Source organism: Megascapheus bottae, chromosome 14 (assembly GCF_031878675.1).
Source record: "Megascapheus bottae isolate mThoBot1 chromosome 14, mThoBot2.hap1, whole genome shotgun sequence".
Taxonomy (NCBI): domain Eukaryota; kingdom Metazoa; phylum Chordata; class Mammalia; order Rodentia; family Geomyidae; genus Megascapheus; species Megascapheus bottae.
In genome coordinates, this window is record NC_143522.1 from 14,316,375 (window position 1) to 14,340,060 (window position 23,686).

Sequence of the window (23,686 nt, forward strand, 5' to 3'; positions counted from 1 at the left end):
CACGTGTGCCTGCCCCCTGCTAAGGGAGGTGGCAGCCTCGGCTGTCTACTCACCATATCTTAGCCTCTTGCAGAGTGGTGACCACCGGGCCCTGGGCTGAAGTATAGGAACCTGAAGGCTGCTGACTGTGGCAGCTTCTGTTGAGAGCAGTTGCTGCTACCACTACACAAAGCAGTTTCTTCACGTTAGCATACTGAATCCTTGGAAAACCGTGTGAAGTAGGAGATGTGTTAACTTCACAAAAATTAAATCCTTGAGCTTCTTACTTTACGTATACCTTACATATTTTCCATTGGTAGGTACGCCTTTGATTTCTTAAAACAACCCAGATCTAACTGGTAGTGAGTAGAATTGGGATTTGGAACAAGGACCACAGGCATTGTTCCTGTGCTCAAGTCTAAACACTGGGTTCATCAGCATTAGAAGCAGCTGCAGTTTCTAGCATATTAGGTAGCCAGTCCTCTGTTAGGAGAAAATTTACTGCATTTCCTTGCCGTCCACCCAAAAAGGAAGTTGCTGTCCTTGTTCCTTTTAAATGCCTGGTACAGTTAAGTAAGATTTGCTGATGTCTGACTGTGCCAAGTGCTGGGGGCACATTCTTACGGGGTTCAGATCCACATAACAGGAAGTGACTACCTGAGCATATAAGCCTGCCCTGTACCCAGTATCAGTGCCCTGTCACTGCTTCCTGTAGCCCCACATGTTTGCCTGTTATTATACAGCAGACAGGCCGCAGACTTACCTTCACATAACTTAGCTGAAATTTTATAGGTAAGGCAAAATATCTATTTGTGGATCTAGAGTCCCAATCGCATCTGTGGTTTGAAAAGGAGCACTGAGCAGGAGTTTGGCCTAATGGTAGAGTGCTTGCCTAGCATGCACAAAGACCCAGGTTCTACTCCTCGGTACCACATACATAGAAAAAGTCAGAAGTAGTGCTGTGGCTCGAGTGGTGGAGTGCTAGCCTTGAGAAAGCCCAAGGACAGGACTGACAAAAAGTAAAAGGAGCCCTAGTATAACATCTTAGTAAAAATCAGAGTATTGGGCTGAGTGCCTGCCATGTAGTAGTAACAGCTCCCTCTGCAGTATGGACGGCTATTCAGTTCTCATTAACATGACTTTTACCCATCTGAGCCTAAGAAGGAGAGTAGTACTAATAAAAGCACAGAAGCCGAGCATGATGGTACATACCTGTTATCCTAGTTAGGTGGGACGTAGAGATTCAGAGGACAATTCCGGGGCAGCCTGGGCCGAAGAACCTAGGGGATGTCATCTCAACAGAGGACGCTCACACCTGTCATCCGAAGCAGAAAAATGGGAAAATCATGATTCAAGCATAGACCCTGCAAGAAGTGAGACCCTATCTCAGTGTGCAAGCTGGGTGCCAGTAGCTGTATCCCAGCTATTCAGGAAGCTTCCACCTTAAGTGCTAGCATTAGTTGTATACCACCATACCTGGCACCTGTTAATACTGAGCTCTAGACAAAAAAATCAAGGACTAATCTTGGCTCATCTGATGACCTGAGATTCCTGCCTTCTCTGACCCTTTATTATTCTAGATTAATTTTAGACTGCCATTGAGACTCTGATGAATAAACTTACCTGTCGATGACAGCAGTTGGAAGTGTGGTTCTCGGAGCATCTCCAGGTGAATGCTCTGGACACACTTTACTCTGGATAATCTCTAGAAGAGATTGATACCTATAAGAGTATCAGCTAAGGCAGGTATAGTTCTTGAAGCAACTTGAAGCTAATTCTTTGGAGAAGTGGAACTACTTTACAGTAAACTGTTCATTCTAGGGGGCCAAAATTAAGAGGCACTGTGACTCAAGTCCAGCCAACTGCCAGCTAGCCTCACAGGCGCCCTCTGTGGTGTGAGCGGGGATAACTGACGGCTAGGCTGAACCCTGCATTTCAGCTGTTCCACCCAGCTAGTTGAGCCTAAGACAAAGAGCCAGCCAGAGGTTAGCTATTTGCAACCACAGTCAGGACTTCCTAGAATGCTTTGTTCTATCCAGGCCCCAAATGTTCATCAGACAGAATGTGAAAATAAAGTGCTTTATTGCTGAGGATCCCAGAGGGCTTTCAGGGCTCCTGCAAAGAAAAGCTAAGGCAATTTTGGAGGATTTGTGAACATAACAGTTGAGACTAGAACATGTCAGTCTCATTTCAGGAAAGCAAGTGTGGTTTGGAAGATTTGAGGCACTGTCTCCTCTCAGCTCCCTGCTCAGTGCATTCAGTGACTACATGGAGCTTTGCAGGGGCCACCGAAGAGAGCACCAATGTTATGGAAACAACCAGCATGCTCCAAATCAGGGCTTCCTGCCATGGCCAGAGTGTTGCTTTACCATCACTGCAGGTCTGCAGCCGTCTAAACCCACTCCAACTTCTGAATTCACCCCAACCCTGGCCATTATAATGGGAGACAATGACAGCTCCTAGCTTCGCATATACCCACCATCTGGGGGCAAAAGGAGGGAACAGGGACCGGAATTAGGTGACTCATTCTCTAGAGCTGGCCTCCCCACTGCTGCTTCAAGTCCTCTGATGGCCCCCAGCCCCTGACAGAAGTTGGAGAGGAGTGAGGGTAGTCCACCTTGTTCAGTGGTTCACAGTAGCAGGTACCCAAATAAGACCAGGAGGGGTAGTAACCAGGGCTAATGCTAGCCTGGCAAAGAGCAGCTGTGGGCCCTTCCTTGTTGGCCTCTATGCCCATGCTCAGCAGACCAGAGGTCTGAGAGATTCCTAGCAAGACTTAGGAATCAAGATGTGTTTGGAATGCTTTGGCTCACCTCTGCAGAACCAGGGCAGAAGAGCCCAGCTCTAGAGGAAGGAGAAAATGAACCTGCCAGGCTGGGGCACCTGCCCTGCAGGTAGGGGTGCACACATTTGCACCCTGAGCCCTGTCTGCCCTTGACCTCCCCAACATCCCAGGAACACCTGGGGCCCTAACATCACCCTCGGACAGAGCCTTGCCCAATATGAGCAGAGGTGGGGCAACCACATCAGTACTCTTTGGCCTCCTGCAGCTGGGCCAGATATTCTTCTTCTGGAGGGTTGTCAGCACAGGCTAGGCCACTGTTGGGGGGCCGCACGGTGTGGTATCGGCTCCAATCCCCCTTACACAGGATCCAGGGCAGCGTGTCCACCTTGAAGTGCAGCTCCGGTGAGAAGTCTGTGCTGATGAGGTCTGGAGCACCTGCACCCTTGCCCCGGGTCAGCAGCTGACCATGCTCATCGTAGCAGCAGTGTTGGGCGGCCAGTGTGCTGCTGTCCCTGGACAGCTCAGAGCGCAGGCAGAAGCGTGCCGTGGGCTGGTATATGTCCAGGCGCTCTCGGGGCCCACTGGCATCCCGCCACTGGAAGCTGCGGCCCTGCAGCTCATCCTGCAGGCTCACCGCACCGTACACAGCCTCCCGAGGGTACACACAGGGGCAGCTGGGCAGCTCCTGAAGCACCTGACTCAAGTACTTAGATAGGAAGTCATTCTTACAGTTCAGCCATTTCTCACAGCTGTCCACATCTGCAGAAAAAAGCAAGGAGGTCAGGGTGCAAGCCTGACCCATACAGGGCTGGGAGAGGACAATGGTGGGCAACGGCATGGCTGGGGGGTTAGGGATGACTCAGGGGCAGGAGCAGGACCCAGGCAGATCTGGGGTCAAGAGCTGCCACATCCTCTAGGCAGCAGAAAGAAGTTGCTCAAAATGAACTGGGAGATAAGGACAGGTGTCCTCTTTCCTTCTGCCAAGATTCTGCGATCATGGGAAGGAGTCAGGATTAGGGAGGTGGAGACAGGGGCAGTGGGTCTTTTTTGTTTGGTTGGGTCTTTTGTTTGTTTGTTTTGCCAGTCTTGGGCTTGAGCTCAGGGCCTGAGCACTGTCCTTGGAGTTTCTCAAGGATAGAGCTCTACCATTTGCGCCTCAGCACCTCTTCCGGCTTTTTTTTCTACATATGTGGTACCAAGGAATCGAACCCGGGTCTTCGTGCATGCTAGGCAAGTACTCTATCACTAGGCCAAACTCCGGGTCCTTTTTTGGTGTTGGTATTGGGACTTGAACCAAGGGCCTTATGTTCTACCTTAGCTTTCTCACTTAAGGCTAGCACTCCACCACTTGAGTCACACTTACACTTCCAACTTATTTGGGGGGAAGGGGACCAACTGGTTAATTGGAGGTAAGAATCTCATGATCTTTCCTACCCTGCCTGACTTCCAGCTGGGATTCTCAGATCTCAGCTCCAGTAGCTAGGATTATAGGTGTAAGCAGCCAGCTCCTAGCTAGAGGTCATTTTTTTTCTTTAAATATGCTTGTGTTACAATAAAGGTGATCTACAAAAGAGTTTTATAAGTCAGGTAGGGATAGTGGTTTGGTTTTTTGTTTGTTTGTTTGTTTTTGCCAGTCCTGGAGTTTGAACTCAAGGCCTGGGTACTGTCATTAGACACTTTTTTGTTTTGTTTTGTTTGGTGGGTTATGGAGGCTGAACTCAGCCTAGGTACTGTTCCTGAGCTTCTCAGCTCAAGGCTACTGCCCTACCCTTGAGCCAACCCCCACTTTCCGTTTTCTAGAGGTTAACTGGAGATCTCAGGTCCTTTTGTGCCCAGGCTGGCTTTGCACCTTGATCCTCAGATCTCAGCCTCCTGAGTAGCTAGGATTATAGGTGTGAGCCACCAGTGCCCAAGTGTTTCCATATTTTAAACACTAGTCTTTAACCACTGGTCCATTTTTATCTGTATTTCTCTGATCTTGGAACCTTAATGAGGCAGTCTGCCATTAGACAGCCTGTTGGCTGCCTCCTCATTCTCCTCTCCCAGGGAAACTGTGGCCTGAATTCTGGCCACACCGAACAAACTATCCCTTCCTCCTGGCTTGAAGAATCTTTGAGGGCCTGCTTTGCAATACTGTGCTCCCATTGGTTATATGTGTCCCCGTGAAACTTAAGCTCTTTGACTGCAGCTACCAGACCCCTGTCCACTAGAAATGCTGGCCCAGCACAGAGCCAGGTGCATGATATGGGCACAAGCATGGTTCAGGAAGCACTCACAGTGGGAAGCATAGATTCACCAAGGGATGGGGCCCTCCTGACCAAGAGACACAACCTTGGAGTAGAATCACAGTTCACTTCCTGCTTGCTTAGCAAGCACAGCCTTACAGTTCAACCCTGACTCGTTTCTGACAGCTTCACAACCTCCTCCCAAAATAGCCCCCATGGGAGCCTCCCAAGAGTGTCTATCCTGTGGCCAGAGGAGATATCCCTCCACCCTACCATCTGTGATGGCTCTGTGATGCCTGGTATGACTTTCTTCCAACTGGGAACCTGGAACTGGGATGGGCTAACAGATCTGTCCTGCAAATTGAGGCCCTCTTTCAGGGGATGCAAGGCCCCCAGCTCGAGGTCAGGATTCCACCATGCAGTTACACACTGCTCTCCTGAGAGGAGGACTTCTCCGTGTGGCTAGACTTGGACCCCCACTTACCTGGGTCAAACATATCCGTAGCATTGTGGACCAGGGGCAGCCACCCCTCACTGAGGAAGTCCACGGTGTCCTCATCCTTGATACCTTTGAGAAAAGAGGAGGCCATGCTGGTGGCACCATGCTCCCGATAGGGAAACCCAGCCCTCACCAGGCTCTGGGTGCCTACAACAGCTGGGACAGGCCTGGGACAGGACCATCCCGGTTGTGAGATCCCTGCATCCCATCTCCCCCAGCCCATCACTTCTCCAAAGGTCCAGCACCCTCATTCCCCAGAGGTCCAAGCTCAGAGTCTAAGCTCCATTGGCCATGCCTGTGTAGGGGCAGGGGCATGTCTCACCAGGACATGGAGGCAGGTCGCAGACACGGGACTCAGTGGTAGTGCAGGCATAGCCGCAGGACCGAGTCCGCCGCTGGCTGCCGCTGCTGCAGCTCCCACTGCAAGGAGACCAGGGGCTCCACTCCTCCTGGGGCTCATAGTCTGCATCAAGCCAGGGAGCCCGGGTAAGTGTGCTCAGCCCATAAGGCCCATTGGTACAAGCTAGCAAAAGCGCCCCTTCCTCAGCTGGATGCAGCCTGTGTCAGAACTCTGAACCCGATACATGAAAACACGGACGACTCTTAACCTGAACAGCTCCCTTGACTAGGCACCTTGTACAGTGAACAACCTGTGCAGATGCATTAGACGCCAAATGCGTCACAGGGCTCTATGGAGACAACGCAAACCCCAGCCACTCACTTCATGACAGTCCAACAATGAATAAGAAAAGCTATTTAGAACTAGAAGCCCACAACCATAATCAGTGTGACCCTGGGCAAATCCTATTATATCCTACCTAGACTTTTTGTTTTGTTTTGTTTGTGCTGGGACTTGGGCACTGGTCTTTGAGCTTTTTTTGTTCAAGGCTGGTGTTCTTATCGCTTGAGTCACAGCTCCACTTTTGTCTTTTTTTGGTAGTTAATTGGAAATTAGAGCCTCACATTCCCTTCTCAGGCTGACTTTTGAATCACAATCCTCAGATCTCAACCTCCTGAGAAGCTAGGATTATAATCGGGAGCCAAAGGTACATGATTCCTAGCTAGAGTTTTTATGTCAATCTAAAACTAAGGGTGACAATACTTTCCTGGTACTGGGGTTATTAAACAGTACCCTGGATGTCCATGTTAGGCTATCACTCCTGATCTGGGAAAGCTGAAACAAGCTGTCCTCAGGCTGAGCAGGGCCCAGGGCCTAGGGTTCAGTACTGGAGCCTGGCATATTGCATCCTAGCAGGCCACAGCAGGTGAGCAGGCAGCAAGAGTTGGGAGACAGTGGATAAGAGAAAAGCTGAGAGGCTGGGAGTTTGGCCTAGTGGTAGAGAACCTGCCTAGAAAGCATAAAGACTCGGGTTCGATTCCTCGGTACCACATACATAGAAAATGCCAGAAATGGTGCTGTGGCTCAAGTGGTAGAGCTCTAGCCTTGAGAAAGCCCAAGGACAGTGCTCAGGCCCTGAGTTCAGCCCTATGGTAACACCTCAGGGCTCCTGGGAAAACAGCTACAGTGCTATGTATACTATGTCTACATCCAGAGGAAGTTGGAACAACAGTATGCAAAAATAAATAGTAGGCTGTAGGTGTTAGGCAGTTATTTCCTGAATAATTTGTGCTCTGATATCTTTTTTTCTAATAAAAACAATAGGGAACCAGATACCAGTGGCTCACACCTATAATCCTAGCTACTCAGGAGGCTGAAATCTGAGGCTTGCAGTGCAAAGCCAACCCTGGCAGAAAAGTCACTGTGAGCCTCTTATCTCCAATTAAACCTCAAAAACTGGAAGTGGAGCTGTGGGTCAAGTGGTAGAACTCTAACCTTGAGCAAAAAGAGGTTCAGGGACAGTGCCCAGACCCTGATTTCAAGTCCCATAGCCAACAAATGATGATGGTGGAGAAGGGGAAGGAGGAGGAGGAGGAGGAGGAGGAGCAGGAACAGGAGCGGGAGGTGGTGGTGGTAAAAGCTTATGCCTGTAATCCTAGCTATGTAGGAGAATGAGATCTGAGGATCAAAATTTGAAGCCAGACCAAGCAGGAGAGGTTCATGAAATTCTTAGCTCCAATTAATCAGCAGAGTCAAAAGTAGAGCTGTAGCTCAGGTGGCAGAGCACTTACCTACCTTAAGAGAAAAAGCTAAAACAAAATATCCTGGCCCTAAGCTCAAAATAAAATAATAACAAAAGTCACACTTTGGTTACTATGTGCTGGCATTTCATGTGAATCAAATTATTGAATACAGCCCTGGTAAAGACTTTTCTTTTTCTTTTCTTTTCTTTCTTTTTTTCCAGTTCTGGGGCTTGAACTCAATGCCTGAGCATTATCCTTAGACACTTTTTGCTCAAGGCTAATGCCCTGCCACTTGAGCCACAGTACCACATCTGGCTTTTTCTGAGTATGTGTTACTGCGGAATTGAACCCAGGGCTTCATGCATACTAGTTGAGAATGCTACCAGTAGGCTCCACTCCCAGCTCCTGGTAAAGACATTTCTATTCTCTATTCATAAAAGGACCTGAGATAGGCTAATTAACTAACTTTCTGAAAGTTCTTCAGCTGTCTGAATATGAAATGGATTGTGAGTTTTCTATTTTCAACTTGTTGGAAAGCAATAGATAATTATATACTGTTGATACATATCTTTGGCTTAGGGGATCTTAGGATTGTTGGTTGTTGTGAAGGACAAAAGTTGTTGGGAAAAAAATACCTTTGCAAGAGCCTGGTACTGTCACTTTTAAGCTGATGGTGGCATTTGTCCAAGGCCTGAATCCCTGGCCTCCCCAGCTCTTCCTGTCTGGGAAACTCTCAGCCTCCCCTCCACCCATTTCCACTTAGGACCTAGAGGGCACAACCTGTGATGCCAGGCTGGGGGCACTCACCATAGCTTTCTGGCTCACTGAAGTCCCAGTCTTGAGGACCTAGCCAGCTGTCTGTGACTCCACTAAACCAGGCCTCCTCCTCCTCCTCCTCCTCCTCCTCCTCCTCCTCCTCCTCCTCCTCCTCCTCCTCTTCTTCTTCTTCTTCTTCTTCTTCTTCTTCTTCTTCTTCTTCTTCTTCTTCTTTTTCTTCTTCTTTTTCTTCATCATCGTCTTCTTGATCCTTTCCCTCACCATACTCTGCAGGGTAATCCTCCTCTTCATCTTCTTCTTCCTCTTCTCCTTCTGCTGGGGTGCTGCTAGGATCCCCTTCCTCACCCTCCTGGTAGCCCCAGAAGAGGGGCCAGAAAGGCAGCCAGCTAGGGGTACCCTGGGGCCAGCGATTGCTAGGCTCAGCCAGCAGGTCCATCTCCACCTCAGCCTGGGAGTCCTCCACAACCTCAATAGTTACCTGCAGGGAGAATGATGCCAGGGAAAGCTCAGAGCAGGACCCAAGGACAAGATCGAGGCTGGGGGCCAGGGCCAGATGCCCAAAGGACCATCCTTGCCTACAACCTCTCTGTCTTCTCTCACTGGCTTAGGCCTCTCATAGCACCTGGGACACACTTGAGGATCTGCCCTGCATTAAGAATTAAGATAAGCCAGGAGTTTAGCCTAGTGGTAGAGTGCTTGCATGCATGAAGACCTGGGCTTAATTCCTCGGTACCACATTCATAGAAAAGGCCAGAAATAGCAAGTGGTAGAGCTCTAGCCTTGAGAAAGGCCAAGGACAGCACTAAAGCCCGAGTTCAGTCCCTGGAACTAGAAAATCAAAACAAACAAACAAAGTCAAGTGCTGGTGGCTCATAAATGTAATCTTAGCTACTCAGGAGGCTGAGACCTGAGGATAAGCCAGGGAAGTCTGTGAGAGTTGTCTTCAAAAAACTTCCAAAAGGCAGAAAGTAGAGGTGTGGCTCAAATGGTAGAGTGCTAGCCTTGAGCAAGTCAACTTAGGGACAGCACCCAGGCACGTCGAGTTCAAGCTCCAGGACTGGCACATAACACACACACATATACACATGTACATGTACACATCCATGCATGTGTGTGTGCTCACACATGAAGAGTTAAGATTTCTAACTCCTAACCCCAGATATGGGCTGCTGCAAGGACAGCCACAGAAAGTGGCTAAGACCTACTAATTTATAAGAAACTGGTGTGAATTTGGGCTCTGCCACCCATAGGCTGCCTGGCCTCAGGGACCAGGAAGACAATGAGCCTCCAATCCCTCCTTGAAGGGCTGGAAAAGACCTCCCATGTCACATCCCTATGTGTCCTCCAGAGGAGCTCTCATTAACCAAACATAAATACCTGTAATTACTTGAGAGTTTAGACTTGGAGAACTGAAGTTCAGAGTCATATTGGGCAGAAAAGTCCATGAAGAGCTGGGAGTGTGGCCTAGTGGTAGAGTACTTGTTTAGCATGCATGAAGTCCTGGGTTTGATTCCTCAGTACCACATACACAGAAAAAGCTAGAAATGGTGCTGTGGCTCAAGAGGTAGAGCTCAGCCTTGAGAAAGCCCAAAGACAGTGCTCAGGCCGAGTTCAAGCCCCAGGACTGGCAGGAAAAAAAAAATGGTGAGCAACAGAGTTCAAGCCCTGGTACAGGCTATATTTTATATATCTATATCTATCTATATACATACACATGTATGTGTAACTATATAGATGTATATAAATGTATATGTATATAGATGCATATGTGTATATACATATGTATGAATGATAAACCAATTTTAGAATTTTATCTTTATTATATTTAATATATATATATATTTTTTTTATCGGTCATGGGACTTGAACTCTGGGCCTGGTCGTTATCCTTGAGCTCTTCATCTCAAGGCTACCACTCTACCCGTTGAGCCACAATGCCACTTCCAGTTTTCTGGTGATTAATTGGAGATAAGAGTCTTACGAACTTTGAGGTGCCCAGGCTGGCTTTGAACCGTGATCCTCAGATCTCAGCCTCCTCAGTAGCTAGGATTACAGGTGTGAGCCACTATGCCCAGCCTATATACATATATATATATGTATATATATATATACATATATATATGATAAAGCAACTTTTGAATGTGCTATACTTTTGTGATCTTTTCCGGCATGGGGGGTTTTGCCAACTGTAGGCACTACATGCACCTACAAACATGCAGAATTATCCTCAGTGGATAAGAGTTGGCAGTGGGCTTCCATGTTGGACTTCTGCTGGGCCCATCTCAGTTTTTCCCCTGGAAAGATCAGCTGGGGTACTTCCATGCCCCAGCTGACCTCATTCTAAACTGAGCCACTCCTGAAGGCCTGCAGTGAGGACTAGGCTGAGTGCATGCAGACCTGAAGTTTTTTCCAGAAGTCTTCCTCTCCCATGTTCAGGGCACCCAGCAGTTGATCAAGCCTTTGTCACTCATTCAATGGTCACAACAGCCCTGTCAGATTAGTGCTGTTTGTTCCTTGCTGTGGTTCAGGGGACAAGGCTTGAGACCACACCTGTCCAAAGCTGGCATCTAGAAAATGAGGGGCAGGTGCTTGTCCCACATTCTTTGGGGGAGCCCATGAAGAATTCCTCAGCTTCACAAGGACCTTTCAAGGAAAATGTAAGAGGATGAGCCACCACCCAGCTCCTCTCCAGAGTTCACTGAGCCAGCGGTACCTCTGAAGTCTCACCTGGATGTCGGGGTTCGGGGAACTCAAGTCTGTGTTGGCCAAACCAGGCAGCTTCTGCAACGCCAGCAGCCAAGGCGTAGCTTCCACGGTGCCCGGGGTCAGGGCCACTGCATCCTGGAGGGTCTGGCACCTGTGCTGGCATGGCCCTTCCTGGACATGGTTTCTGGGTAGCCCTGGTGTCTCCTCTTTGGTGGAAGAGCCAGGATTTAGGGTGGCCGAGGCCTGGGGAGAGAGAGAATGTGGGTGACGGGGATCAGGACCCACCCCATGTGGACTGGAAGAGTCAGGTCAAGGGAGTTGGGAGCTCTGAACTCTGACCGTGCCATTTGCTCACCCTGTGACTCAAGCCCGGCTTAGATGTTATGTGTGGAAGAGAATCTAAGCACTGTCTTCGTGGTCTCCAAGGATGGGTGAAGGGTAACTGGGTGGATAGTGAGCCCAGTTCACAAGGTGTTTTCATAACTGGTCTCAATGTGAAGCCAAATCCACACTTCTCACAGATGATGGAAGGAAAATAGTCCAAACGTGCTGTTTGCAGATGACCTGCCTCAAAACCTTTGCTCCCACCCACCTCTACATCCGGGTCCTCCTAAGTCAGAGTGAGAAGATTTCCAGGGATAAGCCTGGTTTATGGACCGTAGCTCACTGGCCCTTCCCTCACCTCAGCCTGTTTCTCAGCTACTTGTCCTTTTGGGAGCTGATCCTTTGCATTTCCAAACTTAGTTCTTCCTCCTCCTGCCCACCTAGGGCCTGGCCCTCTTCCTTTACCAGGCTGCTTAGGTGGCTGCCTATTGGCTAGTTCATCTCTTCCACCAGTCCCTGATCTTGGTGACCACACCCAGGACTGTCTCTTTAGCTGAGACCATCTGGGAAAGACAGAACTGGCTGTCTCTGGCTCCTGCATCACTGGCTCAGACAATTGGCACTGAGGGATTGACAGCTGGCCCTTACCTCTAGGATTGGCCATTTGCCCAGATCTCTATGACAGGGCAGAAAGAATCCCTTTCAGTGCTGCTGCTATGAATCTCAGGTCCCAGAATCTGCACATACGATGACCTTGGCCTTGACCCTTCCTGTCGAAGCCCCAAGGCAGTGTGGTAGAGTTTTATTTTAAAAAAGGAAGTTGCACTGTAGTTCAAGTTGTAGAATGATACCTTGAGCTGAAGAGCTCAGGGACAGTGCCCAGGCCCAGAGTTCAAGCCTCGTGACCACCACTACTACCACCAACCAAAAGCTGCTTAGTGCTGGTGGTTATGCTTATAATCCTAGCTACTCAGGAGGCTGAGGATTGAGGCTGAGGATTGTGGTTCAAAGCTAACCCAGGCAAGAAAGTCCATACGACTCTTTCCTCTAATTAACCATCAGAAAACCAGAAGTGAAGAGTTCAGGGACAGTACCCAGGCCCTGAGTTCAAGCACTATGACTGACCACTACCACCCCCCTACCAAAAAAAAAAGCTCTTGGAGAGTCAAGAGTCAAATAAGCCTGAGGCCCAGTGCCAGCGGAACCTTCAATGTGATCACTTCCTTGTCTGAAAGGTGAGAATGACAATTCCTACCTGGAAAGAATGCTGGAACTTTATTCATCAAACATGTGGATAGTGTTTACGGTGAAGCAGGCATTATTTGAAACATTTATTTCATCTTCCCAATAGTACCCACACGTAGGTGCTACCTGCCATTCTCAATGTTGCAACTAAGGCAGAGCGAGAGCAAGTAGTCTCTCAGGCGTGCTGGGCCCGAGTTCAGGCCCTAAACCACTGTGCTATGTGATTACAAGGAAGCCCAAGTACTGAGGGTCTGTGCGCTTCACAAACTAGTTGCTCTCTCAGCCTCTTTCTCCTTTGATCTCCCTGCATAGAACACCTGGTCCCAGGGTAGCCCTGGGCTCTGTGATTCTGTATCACTGTCATTTCTGGAGTTAAAGCACTTTGGCCTGCATCCAAAGGTGGGGAGAAGGAGTAATGAAGAAATCTCTTCCCTGACCTGCCCTGGAGGCCTGGAGCCCACAGGAAGTCTGCTCCCTTCCACACTTCCTCCAAAGCCTCTTCTGCTCTGGGGTCTTAGCTGTTCCCGGGTCACCACCAGGCAGCCTTCAGGGCTGATGTGTGTTGGTAAAGGGGTGGTTCCCACCTGGGGACACTAGAGACAAGTCTAGTAACAACACGTGGCTGTCACACAAGGAAGGGATTTCTAGGAACACCTGGTGGGTAGAGGCCATGACGTAAGTAAGAAATCCTGCTGGAGTCCACTGACTGGTGTGAATTCTCACACCAGCAAAATGGGGACAGTGGTGGGGGAGAACCACTCCCCAGGAGATGCTCAAAATGTTCTACTCCAGCCATCCCCATCTTCTCCTTTTCCTGCTGCTCAGTCAGCTCACAGAACAATCAAAGCCAAAAAAGGCAGAAGCCCCAAGATCCAGCCACCCAGGCGACCCTTCCTGCCTGGAGCGTGTACATGCACATGCATGCGTGTGCACACACACACACACACACACACACACACACACACACACACAGAGTGTCCTGCTTCCCATGAACCCTATTTCATTGTCCTAACAACTTGCTAACCTGCCCAGTCCCTGCAGCTGCCCCTGGGCCTCAGGGGTGAAGAATTCATTCCAATATTGGCATCCAGTTGCTGTGCAGGCTAGCATCTTTGCCCTTTGCCCTCCAGCTCAAGGCCCAGGCCCATCCCCACAGAAAGAAGTTTGTGCTCAATGGCTCAGGCCTCCAGCTTTCACAGCAACTGCCCATTCTGCCCAGCCTGGAAGAAGAAGGTGGGGTGCGGGGGAGGGGGACTTCTTTCTGACTAGCTCACACTGTTCTAGACCACTCACCCGGGGTTCCTCGGGAAGATTGCCAAGGCAAGCGGGACCAAGTTCGTGGAGGGCCCCACTTTGCGACCATTTTTAAATACACATTTTCATTTTGTAGTGGGCCCCACTCTAGAAAGTCAGTCCAGCTGAGCACCCCAGGAACCTGAATCCTCATGGTTACAATTTTGGCAGATAGTAGCTTTTTTTTTTTTGCCAGTCCTGGGTTTGATCTCAGGGCCTGAGCGCTGTCCTTGGGCTTTCTCAAGGCTAGAGCTCTAGCCCATGAGCCACAGCACCACTTCTGGCTTTTTCTGTGTATGTGGTACCGAGGAATTGAACCCAGATCTTTGTGCATGCTAGGCAAGCACTCTACCTCTAGGCCAAAATCTCAGCCCCCAGGAGCATCATTCTTATTTCACAGATGAGGTGTCAAGGACCAGAGAGGTGAAGTAAGTTGTCTGGGTCACACAGCTAGGGCTGGAGAGGGGATTTGAAGCAGCAGGTCTAGTTAACCTAAGTTTCTTGCTAGCTCTAGGCAAGGAGGGGCAGCACCCTTTAGTTTGCTGCCTGACAGGTTTTTTTGTTTTTTTTTTTGGAGGGGGGGTTAGTGCCAGTACTGATGCTTGAACTCAGGGCCCGGTCACTGCTCCTTAGCTTCTATGCTTAAGGCTGACACTCTACCACTTAAGCCATGGCTCCATTTCCTTTCTTTCTGGTGTTTAACTGCAGATAAGTATCCTATTGATTTTCCTACTTGGCTACCTTTGAACCTTGATCATCAGATCTCAGCCTCTTAAGTAGTTAGGATTATAGGCATCAGCTTTTAGCCTGTCACAACTTGATGCTGAATGAAAAACACTACAACCATAGACCACCTCCCCCCATCAGATTTCACATCTATCTTCCCCTTTGATCTTCTGACAGCCTGTAAGAGAAGAGGGGAACCAGCCTGAGATTTCTGAGACCCAGAGTGGTTGGTAACTCACCATGGAGCAGCCAGGCTTCCAGCCCCCATTCCTGTCCTCCTCTCTCTCAACCAGCTCTCTGTTGTCACCCAGCAAGCAGGAGAGCTCTTCAAGCCCTCCCCTCTCCTGCTCTCCTGGGCCTATGTTGTTGCCCTCAGCCCTCTTCCTCTGATTTGGTCTCTTTTAATGGGAGGCAAGGACCTCATAGACTTTCCTACCCAGGCTGGCACTGACCCATGATTGGCAGATCTCAGCCTCCTGAGTAGCTGGAATTACAGGTGCCCAGCTCTGACTCAGTTCATTCTCCCTCAGTTCATGTCTTAAAAAGTGTCTGGTTCCATGGCCCTGAGATCCTGGCTGCTGGAGAAAGAGCTTCCTACCCTGTGGGGCTATGGGATACTCCTTGCAACCTGGAAGAGCCTGCCCCCTCCAGTTCTTTCTGTCTCCTAATTTAAACCCCCACTGCCAAGACCCTCAACCCTCTAAGACCTTCCTTGCTCAGTGACTGGTGCCAGGGGCTTAAATGAAGGAAAGTTAGGTCTGGACCTGGCTCTCCATGAACCAAACCTGGGTTTGTTATTAGACCTGTAGGTCTCCTCATCCCTCGTGTGACCATAATAAGATATGGCCTGGCATGGTGGCAGATCCCAGTGGAACCCAGGGGAGAGCTGTATCATTCTTTGTCCACCTTACAAAGTGCCTGGCCCCTTTCCCTTCTAGTGATGGTGACATGTCCAGTGGCACCATACCCAGTACTCCATCAGGTTGATCACACTCTTACTTCCATCTTGCTATGGGAGTAAACTGAGGCACAGCTGATGTGTGGCACAGAGTGTGGCACAATTTGTGAAGTTAAGGCTTTTTTTGTGCCAGTTCTGGGGCTTGAACTCAGGTCCTGGGCACTGTCCTTGAGCTTTCTCCAGGCTAACATTCTACCTGCTTTTTCTATGTATGTGGTACCTAGGAATTGAACAGAGAGCTTCGTGCATGCTAGCCAAGCACCCTACCACTAGGCCACACTCCTGGCCCTCAAGGCTTCTTTTTAAAGACTTTAGATAAGCAGCCTGAGGCCCATACCATAAAGTCCCCAAGGCAGTTCCCCTCCCCCCCCACACCTCTTTTTCTTCTTTACATGATACCACAGTTTTTGAAATAAGGGCCTTTGGTGCTTTACTGGTGAGTTACACATCTAGACAAACCTTTTTTTCATACTGCCAGTTTCTGAGATAGGGTCTTCCTTCTTGCCCAGCTGCATGCACGGGCGACTGACTGCCTACTTCAAGCTTCCTTTTGTAAATAGGTTGGCAAGTGCCCAGTTTTTTTTTCTGTGAAGATGGGGGTCTCCCCAGGAATGTTTTCTGGATCTGTGGTCCTCCTGATACCAGCCTCCCACATAGCTGGCATGATAGGTACACATCACTGTGCCCAGCTATTGGGTGAGTAGAAGTCTTGTAGATAGAGATGAGAGAGAGACACACACACACAGACAGATGCTCAGGGTGGCCTCAACCCTCAACCCTCTTAATCTTACCCTATCAAGTAGCTAGGGTCATAGACCTGAGTGTTCAACCCCAGTCTAGTGCTTATAATGATACATCTGGCTTTGGTCTCCATTGATCTTTTCTGGACCTTTTATTTCCGCTCCAGTCTGGAAAAGGGGGTGATGCCTGTGTCAAATGGAGTGGCAATGGTCTGATAGCTGTGATTTTAGATTTTCATAGGAGACCTGGAGGGAGCACAGTGGGGTTAAAAAATCTTAAGAGGCCTCTTAAGGAGGCAGGGACACTATCTGTAATGCAATCGGTCCCCTTCTCTCCTGGCCTCTGGGTGGTCCTGGCAGCCCAGCACTAACAGTCCAGCATTTGCCATCTCCTGGTGACTTCCCTCAGTGTCCTCATCTCACAAATGGGCAGAATTGTGGCTTCCCTGGGAACATCGCTGGGGACAGAAGGACCCAGGGGCCTTTAGGCCAGTGTAGTATTCAAGCTTCCCTGGGCCTCAGTGGCTGAGCTTCAATGACTGGAAACAGGACTTGACAGAGCACACTTTCTCTCTCAGCTGGCCTCAATTCACCCTGCAAAGAGCTCAGTCTTCACTGACAGGAGTTAAGAGGCTGCTCCAGGGGACCAACCGATCCTTCCAAGGTGCAGCAGCCCCAGCGGCCACCGTTCTAAACCCAAGCCAGCGGCGCACGGCTGCAGGCGAGGTTCGCTCAGGGCGAGGACCGTGCCCTGAACCCCAGCCATCGTGTTGGCCCACCTCGCTCAGCACCGAAGGAAACTCCCCCCTCCACCCCCCCACCCCAAATCTGGTTCTCTACCGCCGCTCGGCCATGAGTTCGCGGGCACGCGCGGGAATTGGGGACCCCCGGTGGAGTCTCAGGTCGCGGGTACCTAAGAGGCACTGTTGGTTGGGGGCCCTCTGGCCTGCCCCGTTCTTCACCCTCGAGAGATATGTGGCCAAGTCCCCGCACCCTCGCCGCTCACCTCCTCCAGCCTCGCGTGGCTCCTGGGCTGGGGCCCCGGACCCCGCGGCTTCCTCACCGGGAGCCCTCGGCCCGCGTCCAGCAGGGCCGCCACGAGCATTGCGCCGAGCAGGAACCGACGCATCGTGGTCCTCGCCGAGGCTGCACTGCTGGAGCCTGCGCTTCGTCCGCTCGGGAGCCTGTTCGCGCCCCGCCTCGCCGCCTGGAGGGGGTGGGTGGGGGCGGGAGCGCGGGCGTAGGCGCGCAGGGATCTGGCGGGGACGCGCGGGGGCGCGCGCACAGGGCCGCGCGGGGACCCGGTGAGGGGCGCCCAGGGGTCACGGGGGCGCGCGCGGGGAACCCGGCAAGGGGCGCCCCGGGGTCACGGGGACGCGCGCGGGGAAACCTGGGGAAGGGCGCGCGCGAGTCACGGGCGCGCGCGGCGGGGGCGCGCGGCTCGCCCGCTCGCGGGGCTCGGCGCCGGCTGGGCACTGTGGGTCAGCGCGGCGCGGTGTCCCCCGCCCTCCCGAACGGGGCCCCTCGGCCCTCGCAGACGCGTCCCGGCCGGGCGGGCTGCCTCCTTTGATCTGGCCGCCTCCCCGCCTGCCGTCCCCGCCGCTGTCGCCGTCGCGGCCCCGAGCGAATTCCTGCCGGGGGAAGTGGCCGCCCGCAGCCCGGCGCAGTGACTCCCGCGGGGAGGGAGGAGAGGCAGAGCCGCCCCCGACCCCGGGCCCGCGCTCCGCGACCTGTCCGGCCTCGCGGGGTCGGCAGGCGAGCGGCGGGGAAGACCGGCCCTGGGGAAGCGCGGCGGGTGCGGCCAGGTAGGTCCGCTCGGAGGAGGAGCGGGCGCGCGTCCCGTCCGCGGGCTCCTCCGGCGCCGTCCCCGGGTCCTCCGAGCGCCCCACGCCCGCGAGCGGAGGCTCCGAAGTCCCGATGGAGTCGGGCTGAGCGTGCCGCCGGCGCCCGGACACCTGCCCGGGGACGCGGAGCCCGAGTCCCGTCCGGGGACGGAGCCGGGGTCGGGGGGCGGCGCCCGCCTTCCTCGGCCAAGCCTGCACGGAGCGGGGGCCTGGGCAGTGCCAGTCCGAGCGGGCCCGTGGGGCGGGGCGGTGGGGAGGGCCGTGGGGAGGGCCGGGTGAGCCCGGTGCAGCCTGAGATGTGGGGTGTGCGCCCAGCACAGAGTTGGCAATCGCTGAGCGCACAGTCTGAGTCTCATCCCTTCCTGAGAGTTGAATACTGGCGGAAAAGTTCTCCCTCCCTCCCTCTTTCCTTCCTTCTTTGCCAGTCCTAGTCTTGAACTCAGGGCCTGAGCACTGTCCTTGGACTTTCTCAAGGCTAGAGCTCTACCACTTGAGTCTCAGCACCACTTCTGGCTTTTTTTTTCTATGTATTGTGGTACCAAGGAATCGAACCCGGGTCTTCGTGCATGCTAGGCAAGCACTTTACCGCTAGGCCAAACTCCAGGCCCTTGGTTTCTTTTTGTTGGTTTGGGTCTTTCCCCCCCTCCCCCTCCCGTTGCTTTTGTTGTTCAAAAGTCTTTCACTTCGGCTGGGAGTTTGGCCTAGTGGTTAAAGTGCTTGCCCCTCATGCACAAAGACCTGGGTTCGATTCCTTGGTACCACATACATAGAAAAAAGCCGGAAGTGGTGCTGAGGCTCAAGTGGTAGAGCTCTAACCTTGAGAAAGTCCAAGGACAGTGCTCAGGCGCTGAGCCAAAGCCCAGGACTGGCAAAAAAAAAAAAAGTCTTTCACTTCCAGCCTAATTGTCTTATTACCATACCTTGACACCTTCTGCCATAGTCAACCCAGGCTTCTGAAGATAAAGAATCCATTCATCCTGGAGTATGTTAATCATGCCACTCTAATCTGTGCTCACTCTGTTCTTACCCCACCCCTCCATGAAACTGATCACCTCTTCTTCTAAAAATCAGTTTAATTGAATTTGCACACCAAAATATGACCATTTTAATTGTGCAGTTCAATGAGATTCCCCCCTTTTTTTCTATACTGAGAGTGCTCTATTTGAGTTAACCCGCCCTCGCCCCAGTCATTTTATTTTTGAGATAAGCTTTTAAGAACTTTGCCCAGCTTGGCCTTGCACTCAGGATCCTCCAGCCTAGCTCTCCTGAGTACCTGGGATTACAGCATGTACCACCATGCCTTTGCACAGTTTTTGACAAATGAATACATTCTACTTGTGACCACAGCTACTAACATGGTATAGACCCTCCCATAACTATTTGCCCTGGGTGTGCTGTAGGAAAAAATATTGTGCATCAAATACATACACACACACACACACACACACACACACACACCTTGGGCTTGCTAGGTAGGCACTCTACTATTTGAGAACTACATCACCAGCACTTCTTTTTATTGCTTTAGTCATCATCATCATCATCATCATCATCATCATTTTGCCAGTTCTGGGACTTGAATTCAGAGTCTTGGTACAGTCCCTTAGCTTCTTTTTTCAAGGCTAGCAACAGCACACCACTTCCAGCTTTTTCTGTTTATGTGGTACTGAGGAGTCAAGCCCAGGGCTTTATGGTGCATGCTAAGCCAGCACTCTACCACTAAGTCACATTCCCAACCCTGGCTTTAGTTATTTTTTAGGTAGAATCTGGAGTCTGGGGAGTAAGTAGCTGCAAGAGTGCCACCAAGCCCTGGGCTTTCTGATGGTGAACCTTGATTGCAAACTTAATTGGACTGAGTGAGAATCACTAGGGAATTTATGGCAGGCACACCTCTAGAAATGTCTTCAATGATGCTTCCCAAGATGATTAGAATCTAAAGGCTTTAATTTCAATAGATGAATCCCTTGATAGATTCATGATCTGATTGACTTCTGGGAAGGTAGTGAAAGGTAGGGAGGGGCATTGTTGGAGGAAGGTCACTGGAAGGTCACTGGTGGTACTCGGCTCTCTCACGCCCTCCTGCCATGGTGGACCCACACCTCTGAAACCACTAGCTAAAATAAATAATTTTCCTCTTTGCTCTCATGTTTGCTGGTCACAGTCACACGAAAGTTACTACACAGATTGTGAGTCCAGTCTTTCACTGTCTGCTGGCTGAAGATGATCCATCACAAAGTAATTCTTGTCTGTAGCAATATAAACTGTCCTGTCTTGTTCAAGTGACTTGACCAATATGGGAAAAAGTTTTGCTTTCCTTTACATATTCATTCATTTGAAATACTGCTTTTCTGTATATTGAATCCCCTTCCCAGTATCTTCATTAATAAATAGAATCTACAGCATGTGTTCTTTTTTATTTTTGGTAGTACTGGCATTTGAACTCAGGACCTTGCACTTGCTAGACAGGCAGTTTACCACTTTAGCTACAGCCTCAGACCTTTTAAAAAATATCTTAGTTTTACAAAGGAGAATCATTTCAACATAAACATATCAGTTCATGAGTATGTCTTTGATCACTGTTACCCTGGCCTCCTCTTTTTTTTTTTTTGTCATGGGGTTTGAACTCAGGGTCTGGGCACTGCCCCTGAGCTCTTTCACGCAAGGCTAACACTCTGTCACTGTGGCTCACAGTGACACTTCCAGTTTTCTGCTGGTTAATTGGGGCTGAGTCTCATGGACTTTACTGCCTGGCCTGGCTTTGAACCACAGTTCACAGATCTCAGCCTCCTGAGTAGCTAGGATTGCATGTATGGCCACAGGTGCTCAATGCCCTTTACTTTTTTTAAATTGTATTTTATTGGGGTGATACAAGCCCTTACTGTTTGAATAGGGTTTCACTTTTTGTCTTGGCCAGCCTGGACTGCAGTCATACTATTTTCAACTCTTGTATAATGAGGATGACAGGTGCAAGTCACCACATTCAACTTTTATCAGCTCAATGGCTTCTCACAGTCATTCTTTTTTTTTTTTTTTTTTTTTGCCATTCCTGGGCTTGAGCTCAGGGCCTGAGCACTGTCCTTGGACTTTCTCAAGGATAGAACTCTACTACTTGAGCCTCAGCACCACTTCTGGCTTTTTTCTATGCATGTGGTACTGAGGAATTGAACTCAGGTCTTCGTGCATGCTAGGCAAGCACTTTACCACTAGGCCAAATTCCCGGCCCCTTCTCATAGACGTTCTGCCTGGGCTGCCCAGACACTATACTACTTTCCTCTGGACTTCCAGCCCTCAAATGACTAGGATTATAGGTATGCAACAGCACTGAGCTTGGGAGAGGGGTGGTGGGGAGAGGAGGTTCTGATCATGGGGTTTGAACTCAGGACCTGGTATTGTTCCTGAGCTCTTTTTGCTCAAGGCTGGCACACATGACTGTTGAGCCACAGCCCCCCTTCTAGTTTTCTGATGGTTAAATGGAGATAAGAGTCTCATGGACTTTCTTTCCTGAGCTGGCTTTGAATTGTGATCCTCAGATCTTAGCCTCCTGAGTAGCTATGATTACAGGCATGAGCCACCATACCTAGCTTTGTGCTCATTTTAATACCTTCAAAAATTACCATTTTGAACTTGTTTGAAAATTATCCTCGCTGGTATCCTCTGAACCACATACGTTAAAAAAAAAAAGCCAGAAATGGTGCCGTGGCTCAAGTGGTAGAGTCCTGGCTTTGAGAAAGTCCAAGGACAGTGCTTAGGCCCTGAGTTCAAGGCCCAGGACTGGCAAAAAAAAAAAAAGATCCTATAACAATTCCTTTGTATAGTTAATCCCCACTTTCTCACCTGGGCTCTTGACAACAACTGATCCTTCTGTCATTGTAGGTTAGTTTATCCTTTCTAAAATTTCATACCAATGGTAGACTTCTCTTACCTTGTCTTGAAATTCATCCATCTTGTAGGTATCAATAATTTATTCTTTTTCATTACTGTGTAATCATCTGTCTTCTATCATATGGATACTACAGTTGGTTTATCTACCTATGATGTTGGCTTTTGAGTTGTTTTCAATATGTGACTGTTATGAAGAAAAGTTATAAAAGTTTAAGTGTCTCTCTCTTTTTTTTTTGCCATTCCTGGGGCTTGAATTCAGGGCCTGAGCACTGTCCAAAAGCAGCAATTCTGACTTTTTCTATGTATGTGGTACTGAGGAATTGAACCCCGGTCAGTCTTTGTATATGCTAGCAAGCACTCTACCACTAGGTTAAACTCCCAGCCTCTTATTTTTATACTGGAGTTTGAACTGGTAACCACCTAGTTGCTTAAGTATTCTATCTGGGACTTGCTTTTAAGTTTTAATTTTGATCATCTTAACATTTTTTTTCCTTTGGCAATATTGGGATTTGAACTCAGGGCCTTTTGCTTATTAGGCAAGCACTTTACCACTGAGCCACACCTCTAGTTTCCCCCACACACTTTTTTTTTTTCTTATAAGTTAGGCTTTGTCATAAGAAACCATTTTGTCTAGCCGGGCGCTGGTTGGCTCACATCTGTAATCCTACTCTGGAGGTTGAGATATGTGGACTGAAACTCAAAGTCAGCCTGGGCAGGAAAATACATGAACTCTTATCTCCAATAAACTACCGAGAAAAACTAGAAGTGGCACTGTGGCTCAAGTAGTACAACACTAGCCTTGAGGGAAAAAAAAGCCCCAGGACCAGCATGCACACACACACACACACACACACACACACACACACCCCAGATCTTCAAGCACTATTTGAAATTGCATTTAAGTACATTTCCTTTGTTGGAAATAAGCACCTATTTCGGTATTCTACTGATTCTCAGGACCACCTCGATGCCAAGAGCACCACACCATGGTTTCTGCAGCTTTCCAGAATGTCTTCAGGAAGTGGAGTCCTATGTTAGAATTCTATTCTAGGTGCTCTGCACATCCACATAAATTTTCTCAACTTGTCAATGTCTACAAGCAAGCATGCAAGTGCCTGTCTTGCTCAGCACAGTAAGAGGCCACCCCCCCTGCTTTGCCCAGCCTGAGGTGTCCTCCCCAAGCTCCCCAGCTTACTGAGCTTCCTTCGGTGGGTCTTGCTGTCTCCTCACCCTCACGTCACACAGGACACAGCTCTGCTTGTCCTCCATGACAGTCTGGAAGCAGACACGGACCTCCGCTCACACCTGTTTCCTGGACAGTGAGGCCTTCACCAGTCATTTCACTGCTGTTACTGGTAATGCTCAGTGTACTAATCAGCCAGAGGCCGCGCTCAACATTGATTTTTACTTATTTATTTTGGTGCCAGTATTGGGGGTTGAACTCAGGGCCTGGATGCTGTCCCTTAGCTTTTTCTACTGGAAGCTGGTACTTTACCCCTCAGGCCACACCCCACTTGAGGCAGAGCTGACTTTGATGGAGATTCTCAGACCTCAGCCTTCTAGGCAGTGAGGATTACAGGCAGGGATCACTGATGCCTGCTAGCACTCAATAGTTAACGAC

The 23,686-nt window shown here is 50.0% G+C and overlaps 1 protein-coding gene across 1 annotated transcript; it reads right to left on the minus strand.

The window, feature by feature from the left end:
* Window positions 1-2,913: 2,913 nt before the first annotated feature.
* Window positions 2,914-17,468, minus strand: Ism2 (isthmin 2). Its single transcript, XM_090345369.1, has 5 exons — window positions 17,346-17,468; window positions 11,075-11,296; window positions 8,378-8,825; window positions 5,474-5,557; window positions 2,914-3,523 (listed from the first exon to the last, which is right to left on the minus strand). Exons 1-5 carry the CDS (start codon window positions 17,466-17,468, stop codon window positions 3,006-3,008), a joined length of 1,395 nt encoding a protein of 464 aa, XP_090201495.1. The 3' UTR covers window positions 2,914-3,005.
* Between the last annotated feature and the right edge of the window lie 6,218 nt (window positions 17,469-23,686).

What these genes read in the sequence shown, in the direction of transcription:
- Ism2 (XM_090345369.1), bottom strand. Translation starts at nt 17,468, where the DNA reads ATGCGTCGGTTCCTGCTCGGCGCAATGCTCGTGGCGGCCCTGCTGGAC. An exon ending in CCCCGAACCCCGACATCCAG is followed by an intron (nt 8,826 to 11,074) that starts GTGAGACTTCAG and finishes TTCTCCCTGCAG; the next exon opens with GTAACTATTGAGGTTGTGGA. An exon ending in TACGGATATGTTTGACCCAG is followed by an intron (nt 3,524 to 5,473) that starts GTAAGTGGGGGT and finishes TTTTTTCTGCAG; the next exon opens with ATGTGGACAGCTGTGAGAAA.